We start from the raw sequence: 10,676 nt of genomic DNA, 5'->3' as shown, positions 1-10,676 counted from the left end.
TTAATAACAAAGTTGAAATTCGATCTTCAACTGTTAATACCTTCTAGAAATTTTCGAAAAAAAAATTTTCAATATTTTTCTCGTACTCCCCAAGGAAGCCTCTATCACCCCTTAAAAGGAATGACGCCAATTTTAAATCACCCTGTATATCCAAAAACTAATCTTTATATTTTGTCAGCTGTTTGAAAAGTATTGCAAATTGCTTGGTTTCTTTTCGGGTTGGCAAAAAACGATGTATTCAGTACTTCCTATTTTTTAAATAATGTTCGTAGATGTAATACATGGTTATGACTTCGTCTACGTTCATTTTTTAAATGATTATTGATTTCTGAGTTTTTGCCGAAATTGATTGCGGTTTTCAGTTGGAAGCCGCGGTTACGATTACAGTTAAACGGAATGCGGTTACACGAAGGTCCAACCGCATACTACGACAGGTCGCATCACGGGGGCTTAGTGCATATGTGCCCTTAGGGATTTAACATATTGAACTGATTACTGAACGTACCTGTTCGCCATTGGCACTGACAGCGTCACACAGCATCTTCAGTTATTGACAGACATATACAAATCAAAATAAAGGGACATAACCCTTTCATAAACAACAAAAATTGAAATGACTATAAAATAAGGTTTGTTCTAATAATATGGACAACGACTTCAAAATACAGTCCAGAGATTTTCCCAATATATGTAGAGTTTGCCTCATCACTGGTGACTTGAAGCCTCTGATCGAAGGAAGCCTTTCTGAGATATTTAAGGCCGTCAGTGAAATTGAGGTACGATTTTTCTCTATAACTTTTTAATAATTGCGTGAGATAATAGTAAAACAGTTCAATTTAAACCTACAAGTAGTAAGCCTTCTATATAATATGCATTTAATGTAAGTTAAGTCATTAATTATAACTTCAATCAGAGATTTGTTTTGTAAATTATATAATTACTATAATTGTATAGTAATTATAAGCCCAACGACAGTTAGATATATCTACCCTTTAAGCGCTTTCCTAATGTGTTTATGATTCACTATAGAAGTATATCGTTGAATGCTTCACCGCATACAATGAATTAGTTCGGTTTTCTATTAGAAATCATTAAACAGTATCGTTGTCTCAATACATATATGGTGCAGATGTTTTTTCTTAAGTTGTGCTACCTCTTAAACAGATTTCCAATAAGAAGATTGTAAGTATTGTAAGTGTATTATTATAGATTTCCACTGAAGATATATTACCTAAAAACGTATGCATAACATGTTCGAATTATCTTCAAGAAATAAAAAGATTTGGCGAAAAATGCAAAGCAAATGACGTTCTTTTACGACTAGTTGTTAAAACAGAAGAAAAAGAATGTAAGCTGAATATATTAGATAACGATCTAAAGGAACTAGAGTATGGATTAGACTTTGATGACGGTAGTGCCGACAATGATATTGATGATTATGAAAATGATAGTAATTATGAACCAGATCGAGTTAGTCCAAAAATTAAAGACGGTGAGTTCAACAGTTTTTTAATGCTTATTTGTGTAACAATTATAGTTTGACTATTATTCATGCACGATTATGAAATTTTGCACGTAGGCCTAGTGGTCTAAGCGCATAATAATAACGATTATTTTAATTATTTTGAGCAAAAATGTGTTGATCTGGTCGCCTGACTATTTATTTCGACCAGTCCCGGTTTTAAAATGAATAATTTTTTAATGTTAATTTTAATGTATAGTTCTAGTAATTTGTTTATTGTGTTGATTGTAACTAGTTAATTTGTTTGTAACTAGTTAATGTATAGTAAGTTTTAACGTTTTATTTGAATTCAAATTGTTAGTACGTTTCATGTTACTGTTACTGTTTCCCGTCGTGCTTTTTATTTCTCTGACCGCCTTACCACTGGTTGGCCTGCTTTGTTCTACACTCTTGGGAATGTTTGCTTATATTTTGACGACGGCCCTGATGATGACGTAATTGTCGAAAGCGCTTGCCATATTCGATATTCAAGGGTTGAATTAAATCATACTCTTGAATATACAGGGGGTCCCGAAATTAACTGGCCAAACTGAAACAGTGAAATCTGCTCTCAAAAATAATACTAATTTTTCAATTGAACATGTATCGCAAAATGCTACCCAACGGAGCTACGCCTTCTTGAATAGGGGCCCAGTAGTAGGGTTTTTTGCAAATTATTTCTAAACAGTTAAACTTCAAAACGTAAACTTTAGGAACTTTGGTAATTTTGATATGTTGAATCCAGATCTGAAATTAAAACTGTCAGAATTTCATCAGAGACGTATCCGAAATCAATTAGTTCGATGCATTGCACGTGGCCGTGCGCTGAAAATGATCCAAAATTAAAGGCAATTTGAGAAAAAAATATATTTTTTTAAATTGACCCCCACCCTTTTTTCGGACAAAAATCAAAATTTTACATGCGTGTTTTTTGTGCTCAATCGACTCCTTTCGACGTGAGAAGGTCAGAAATATGCATTTATATTGTGTTTGGGCCAATAATAAGGAAAAAATCGTCGCCCAAAAATCGCGAACTCTCAAAAACCGCTTTAAATGTGCAGAAAATGTCTATTATTTCGGATTTGAAACTTCTAGCATGTTTTTCAATTAGTTCGATGCATTCCCCGTGGCCGGCATTTTGAGAAATTTTTAATTTTTTTTTAATCGACGTGTTTTTTTTGCTCAATCGCCTCCTTTCGACGTGAGAAGGTCAGAAATATGCATTTATAAAGTATGGTATACCAGCAAATGTCAAGCGGACGAAAATTTTTTTAACAAATGCTTATGCTCTGATATCTACTATTTGTTTCCAGTAATGGTGTATTCAATAGAAGAAATGTACATTTTTGACGGAAAGAAAATCTCTTTTTTTGCAATCAGAATTTGACTACGGAACGATACTTAATTCTGCTTCAAAATTATTTCGAAGAAGCCCTCGATAATCTGCCTTTATCCGAAGTACGCGATTGTTGGTTTCAGCAGCACACTCCACAAGCCGCAATTCAAAAAGGGTTAAATAATATCCGTCGGTTTGATTCCCACATAGACACTTACGCATTGTCACCCGATATAATTTCACTGAATTTTTTTTGTGGGGTTATATCAAAAATTTTCTTTTTGAGCTAAGTTTTGCAACTGAAGAGGAACTCCGTAGATTGGTTATTGCATTTTTTGAAAATGAGACGTTAGAAATGCTGAGACCTGTTATAAAGTCGGCAGTTAGAAGATGCATTTTGTGTTTAGAAAACGAGGGTAATATTTTCGAACATTTGATATACATTTCTTAAATTATTTTTTGCATTTCTTTTTAATAAATATTAAAAAAAAATTAAATTGAATTTCAATGCATAGCCTGGACTGTGGACTGGACTATCGGTGAAAAGACAGGCCCGTGTTTATAATTTTTCTAAGCTTTATTAAAAAGCCGATCAAAGGATGACTAAATTTCAATATGTTATACATCGTTGAAATGAGAATGAAAACGCCTTTCAGCATTTGCTAACAAAAAAACAAGCCCGTATTAAGAAAAATAAATTGAGGACGGTTTCTTGAAAAAAACTGATATGGTGGTATTAATGCTGACTTAAAGCTGCCATGAGAAAGCGTGCTCGGGTTTGCTTCAGTTTTGAGATTAACGCCAGAAAAAAAATTATACTGAAATTCGAAAATTTAAGTGTGTTCCAAATATGGGGTAAACGAAAATTCGTAGCAAAGAACTGAAAGCGCCATTTCATTAGTCTTTTCATTGTCCGCCTTTTTTCCTTTGAACCAACTTCGTATCATTTGGACACGGTTTATATTTTCACTCAAATAATCATTACAATAAATCTTTATAGTTGTAAATAAAATATTGTACGTCACACACAGGACATTATATTATAGTGTATAGGACATCACATAGGACATTATATATACACTGCACTTACGTGTTTACGCGACTCGTCCTACGACCTCAACATGCAAATATTTTCATGCGTGTGATCCCTGCATCTTCACAGATTTTCATACTTGTTACGTAAATAATTATTAGATAATTGTGTAAGGGTGATGCTGTTTTAGAAGAGGAAGAACCCTTAAAGAAAAGAAGAGGGCGAAGAAAAAAACGCTCTTCAGAATTCAGAAGGTCCTCCAAAGGCAATACGAGAAAAAGACGGAAACTCAGAAAATCCTCAGGCGATGAATCTGAGGAGGAAGATGATAAAACAAACAGTGTCATTCCAGCCTGTAAAGCTTGTGGGGGGACATTTACAAGCAAGACAAAATTGTGTTCACATTACAAAGAAAATCTCAATTGTAGGCCGAAGACTTTTAAACTATTTAAGTGTGAAATTTGTGAAAAAGGTATGTGTTACTTAAACGTAGAGGGGCAAAACGCTCACTTAAAACACTGTTTTAGAGTTCTCGACAATTCGTAGACGTAATGAACATATGAACATTCATACTGGTGAAACTCCATATATTTGTAACTATTGTGGAAAAGGCTTTCAGTTGTATCCTGCTCATTTCAAGCATGTATACCGTCATAGATTGGCGTTGGGAGAAGTTGAACTTAAGCCTGGATACATGGAAAATAGAGTTAGGTGAGGTTTATAATTGTAGTTTTTAGGATAGTGGCTGAAACAAGTAGCTTTTTTTCTCTAAAAGGGGATAACTATACGGTTTACAGTAATAAAAGAAATAATAAGTAAACTTTCTATCTTAGAGCAGATGATATAATTGAATCTGTTACTTCTTAAAGATGCTAAGTCGTGTTTTGCTACTTTACTGGAAATAAAAAAAATCACTACACATTCTAGAAGAAATGATGAAAAAGTTTTTTTTTAAATCTGTGAATGCATATCTAAGATACAACTTTGAAAATTAGTTTTATTACTCTTGATTAAAAAAAAACGATTTGTCAACTTTTTGTTTTGATAAATAACGCTTTAAAGTGTTTAAGAAATGAAGTCACTGCTTTAAACTAAATTTTTGTTTTACTAACAAGGTACTTCTACAAAAAGATGAAACAATTGTTTAATTTGTTTATTTTTATGATATTGCCTTGTATTTTTCTTATTAGTATGTGCTAAAGAAAAATGACTTCCTTTTTTATTAATAGTCGTGTGGTTTCCAAATGTTTAAATTTAGTTTCAAGTATGGGTAATTTTCCTGGGCAAGCTAATCACTATTCCAACGAAGGAAAAGTTACATTCATATTTTTCGATTTTCTAGGCTGTTGCAAACTAAAAGTGTGCATTGTAATTTCGTTAATCCATTCCACATGATTTATCAAATCTAAGCTTAGAAGAAACGTGTATAAAGTGATGAAATTTGGATAATAAAAACATACGTCTTCCTGTCGTTTCTTTGTCAAGTGTTGTGTCTCAACAGATGCACAATACTTTTTATAATAAATTGGCCAACTTTTAAATCTAATGTCATATCAGGGCGGATCTTAGGAATAGTAGTTTTGTTATTTGTTTTATTTCTGTAAATTGATTTATGGTTAAATTGCGGTCATATGTCCTTAAGTTTCTTTAGATCAAACCAAAATCTGTCACTGTCAGCTGTCACATGACAAGAGCGAATGTCCGCCTATGGGAAAATGGTGTCCTTCCTAGAAGTGTTTTAAGCACTAAATAGACCCATAAAAATATGCAGTTAAATTAATTTAACCAGTTCGATTGAAGCTAAAATTCACTTAGGTGGCTTACGTAAGAACCAATTAATGAAGTTGATACAAACCACTATTCAATTACAGTTGATCAAGTGTAACAAACTGAGTCAATATTTTAGCTGTCCCTAATTACTTAACTGCTTAGTTTGAGTGTAAGTTGTGCCTAGAATTCGTACACGATTCGTTTGGCACAAAAGCTTAATTTTTCTTTTATTGAGAAGTAGTCCCAGTTTAGGTAGAAATAATTCAAATTTTTCTACTCTGACTGAGTAACAGAAACGGAACAATCGTCAAGTTTATAGTATTTTCTTGCGCCCAAATCAATCTGAACAGTCGACAAGTTGTAGTATTTTCTTGTGACCAAATCAGTTTAGTGATCGAAGGGTGTATTAAGATTAGGGCTCGGAATTTTTAAAAATCTGAAATGTGAATACTCGTTTAGGGGTTTATTCGAATGGTAAAATTATTCGAATATTCTAATATCTAACGAATATTCGAATAATCGAGTATTCGTTTTACGTTCACCGTTTTCCAAGAAGAAAAATCGTTATCTCATATCATTTTTGGCAACTAGCCGCAACGGATAAGAAAGTGCCTTTGTCGGCACATTAATTGTCACACCGCGCAAAAGTTGATGACGCGAATCACCAGAACACAGAGACGTAATTTTATATTCATTTGCAGGAAGGTAAATGATTATTTTCATTTGCTTGTAAATATGGGTATTTGTTTAAATACTTGTAGAATATGAATCATTTATTTTATAAAAGTATACAAAGTGCATATAAAGATATTTGCACCTTGTGAGTTTGATAATGTTGATGGATTCGAGTATTCGAGTATTCGACTATTCGAGTATTCGATTATTCGAATATTCGAATATTCGAGTTATGACTACACATAATTATTCGCTTTTTGAATATTCGAATACTCGAATTATTCGAGTTTGATTCCCAGCCCTAATTAAGATAACTTTCCAATAAAATGAGAACCAGCACTCGACACACTTTGTGTGTAGAATACCTTGTTTAGGCGCAAGAAAACACTCCAAACAAGCGGTACTGTATATTCAAAATTTAATTATCATCTTCTTCTCTTCTTCTTCAGCCCGTCTACTCGTGAGTGAGCCCGGTTGGCCGTAAAGTTCTTTGTAAATGGATGGATGTTATTTGCTGCCTCTCTGTAACAACTTCTCCTTGTTGGTTCCTAATTTAGTATATGAGCAACGTTCCTTTTGTTCTTTTCGATCGAAGTACTTTCATATTCATTTTGTTCTCGATAACTTCGTTTATTGTTCGTGTATTATAAGGTCTCATGTCCTGTCTAATTACCTTCTTTACTTCTCTATCCAGCGTTTGATATTTTGCTGAATCTCTATCCGTTGTTCTGCGTGCTGCCAGTAGTTAATTGGTGTTCTGGCTGAGTTTCGTATCAGCTCTTGCTTTCATGGAGCATACTTCCTTGGTAGTACTGCTCACGACTTTTCCGGCGTTGAGTGTCATACTTCTAAGAGCTCCTGTTGGTTCGAAATTTTTGTTGATTTGTGCGTTATAATCCTCTATATTCTCTAAGTTGGGACGCGGTTGGCCGAATGATTTTATCCATTTGTTTTTCGTTTCCAAGTGTGTGTTTATATTTATTATGGCTCTTACGATTCTGTGGTGACTTCCGGTAGTAAAACGACTTAGTACATCATACACGGTACATCCATGCAAAACTTTTTATCTGTAGTGAGGACATAATTTATTACGTTCTTTATAGCGCCAACTGGACTTCTCCAAGTCCATTTTTTTAGGCAGTTTCTTAAAGAATGTGTTCGTGCAGCGCATTTGTTCTTTGTTCAGGAAGTCAAGCAACATTTTGCCTCTATTATTTCGTGTTCCCGGTCCAAAGTTACCGAAGATCGAGCCGTCCGTCGCAGTAGTATTTTGGTAGAATTTTACTGTTTGAATATTCCAAAAAATAGGTCTCCATTCAAATGTCCTAAGACAAACCTGTGCATAATTCTAACTTGTGCGGGATTGTATGAGAGTATAAAATAAATTGCTTCTACTGGCAAATCCATTAATTACATAGATTGGATAATATTCTTATAATAATTATAAATAAATAATTCGTTACAAAACAAAACTTGTTGAAAATGTAGCCAAACAACACCTTTTTCACTCTTTACTAGAACGTTCTTGATAAAGCTACATTTTCTAATCATGGTAGAATCCTTGGGACACTTTTTATTCTTACGTCGTTATTTTTAACAATTCGATGTTGTTGAATTGAGCTAACGTTCTTTGAAACACTGAGTATTGTGATGACCTCTGTTAAGAAATGTTTAGACATTGGAAATTGATGTTGATAATTTAAGCTTGAATAATGGCCCTTTTTTGAAATGTCGGCTTTCGAAGGGGGACAGAGTTCGACGAGGCTGGAAACGCGTTAGGAGTTTAACTTACAAACTTTTTCGCCTTCGCGTTAAAAAATACATATTTTGAGTTTGAAATTACATTTTATACCAATACCAAAATTCAATTTCTGCAACTCTGTTAATCCCATGTACAAAACACTTTCACTTCCACCACCTTGGGTTAAAATATTTTTAAGTTTTGGTCTAGTTTTATCATATTTTTTGTCTTTACGAAACACCTCTGCTTCAATTTTAATTTTTTCTCCGACATTTTCAAAAATTATTTTCAGTTTTTTGACTTCATCTCGGATGGCAATATTATTTTTTGTGCGATTATAAGAAATAAAACGAATAATCATATGTTCTAGATTCTAAAAAGCGTAATATTTCTCAAGTAGCACATATGTTCCAAATAGTAACGACATTTAATAAATAATTAAGCTTCTGGTAAAGCAATGAATAGTAAAAACTACTAGACAGTGACCAGCATTTGAGTGGCATTTTGCGTTTACGGCACACGATGCGGGAAAAAGTAAAAAGCACAATTAAAGTGCTTTTGATGATTGCTTCCGTGCGAAAACTGGCGGTTTTGGATTCACTCGAATAAAAAATTATCTGTTTATGATAATATAAAAATCCGATAATCTCAAAAATCAAATAGTTTATCCGCAGTCTTCCATGTCGTATACCTGAATAACCCTGTATAATTGCAGTTGCCACTTTACCTGAAATCGAAATTTAAGACAAGAAGATTAGACAATACTAGACAAAAAATGTCTATCATGTTGTTATTCTGTTGTTATCAAGAACATTATCTTGATATTATCTAATTGTTACTCCTGTTAAAGTTTGGAAATTAAATTGCAGGCTTAATTTAAAATGCGAACTGTGTCCAAAAGTATTTGCTAGCCGATCTGGATTTGCAAATCATCAACTAATTCACCAGGGCGTCAAAATTCAGTACAAAAAGCGACCTAAGAAGGAAGATACTCTGAAATTGAAAAACTATCTTTGCAACTATTGTGCAAAAAGTTTTAGGACTAAAGTTCAACTGGAAGGTCACATAAGAGGCCATACAGGTGAAGTTTTAAATTGGTTGAAGGATAGTTAATGAGAAGTAATGTTTAATATAGGGGAACGTCCATTTGCTTGCTCTTTCTGTCACAAGTTTTTCAAGACAAAAGCAGCTCTAAAGACACATGAAATGAATCATTTGGGAACAACACCACAACGATTTAAGTGTGAGACATGCAATAAGCCATTTTCGCTTAAAGCTCACTATGAAGTGCACAAAAGAACACATACAGGAGAGAAGCCTTTTTCGTGTCACTTTTGTGGAAAATGTTTCAACTATCGAGGAACTTGGCGGGTAAGCATCCACAACAATGATTAAGAAGTTGAGTTTTAAGTATATGGAAGATTTGTTCCAATTTACATTTTTTAAATTGTGTATTTGGCTTGATACATAGTAGCGCCTCAGACCGATCATTGCTAGAACGTAGGAGACGTATTTTTTACAATTTGGCGGTAAACATCCCTATTTTTCAATTTGGCGGCACAGATGGATACTTTATTTGCGCTTTTTTTGAACACATATTTTTTCAATAGTTGTGTGCCGCTTACTATACAAGTTTCTACAATACAAGAGATTGATCATAAGACATAATTCCGTGAAAACGACAAGCTATCTTGCGAAATTGTCGAGTAAGTAGTAATGCTTTTAGTCTTATCAGGTATAACATAATATGCAATTTCCAGTTGAGTTTAGTGCACAAATCTTAAATTGAAATTTTGGGTCCAACTGGTTTGGGTTTCTCTTCTCTGTTTTCGATATTATATTTCTTAGACGAGTCTAGTTTCTATTTTCTCAATAACTCTCTAATAAGTCCATGGTTTGTTTTCTCCAATTTCGCCTCTCCATATCTGCGGTAGGGATGATACTATACTGAGAAAGTATCGATACTTTAATAAATAGACCAAGCTAGTCATTCATAAATCCCTATTTGTTTCAGACCAACATTAAATTCTACCGATCGGCGATTTATCAATGAGAAACAGGTGGTAGGGATGAAAGTTTAAAAGTAGGTACCGATCAAAGAGTAGAATTAATCGAAAAACCAACTCGCCTGGCCGCTAGCCATAGACGTAGTACATATCTGTATTAACTTAATGACATTTGCTTGCCGCTTATGACAAACTAAAAAATATAACACTAAATGTATTCATGGCTACCGTTTTCCTGCTATTTTGTTGTTGATGCTTGTCATATTTATCAAATTGATTACCGAGTTGGCAAAGCAGCTTTCATATTTACCGACTTTTCCTATGACAGTGAACCATTGTCCCTCCCAACGAAAAACGTAAACAAATGCATCTGTTTAATCTGAGGTAGCAACCAAATCATCTTTCAATACTACTCATACGAGTATTCTGAAAGTATCGATACCATTACCTACTCACAACTTTATTGTGTAAAACATAAGTTCTATATCGTTGAGGCGGATTCATTTTTTACAAAAGTTTTTTTGGGTATTTCGCCTCAAAAATTTTTGTCTTTAAAAAAGACAAAATTTCCTCACGTCTTTTATTACAGATTGATAAATAGTGCTCCTATTTCG

The 10,676-nt window shown here is 33.7% G+C and overlaps 2 protein-coding genes across 5 annotated transcripts in view; one reads left to right on the top strand and one right to left on the bottom strand.

The window, feature by feature from the left end:
- The window catches only part of LOC109541235 (probable E3 ubiquitin-protein ligase HERC4), a gene marked incomplete at its 3' end in the record, with an annotated part of 482,710 nt that overhangs the window by 429,825 nt on the left and 42,209 nt on the right, over positions 1–10,676 (bottom strand).
- The window catches only part of LOC109546297 (gastrula zinc finger protein XlCGF46.1), a 14,922-nt gene continuing 4,709 nt past the window's right edge, over positions 464–10,676 (top strand). Inside the window, exons 1-6 of one of the 4 annotated variants that reach the window (XM_048665068.1) lie at positions 493–776; positions 1,210–1,492; positions 4,061–4,342; positions 4,398–4,581; positions 8,926–9,137; positions 9,192–9,427. In XM_048665068.1, coding sequence (XP_048521025.1) covers positions 645–776; positions 1,210–1,492; positions 4,061–4,342; positions 4,398–4,581; positions 8,926–9,137; positions 9,192–9,427 — 1,329 coding nt within the window. In that variant the 5' untranslated portion in view covers positions 493–644. Of the gene's footprint in view, positions 777–1,209; positions 1,493–4,060; positions 4,343–4,397; positions 4,582–8,925; positions 9,138–9,191; positions 9,428–10,676 lie in introns of all 4 variants that reach the window. The other 3 variants (XR_007281163.1, XM_019917218.2, XR_002172756.2) reach the window with 3 other exon arrangements.

Source organism: Dendroctonus ponderosae, unplaced genomic scaffold (genome assembly GCF_020466585.1).
Source record: "Dendroctonus ponderosae isolate FM_Combo_2020 unplaced genomic scaffold, Dpon_F_20191213v2 Dpon_F_20191213_1, whole genome shotgun sequence".
NCBI classification, from domain to species: Eukaryota; Metazoa; Arthropoda; class Insecta; order Coleoptera; family Curculionidae; genus Dendroctonus; species Dendroctonus ponderosae.
This window is presented reverse-complemented; position numbering and strand designations above follow the sequence as displayed.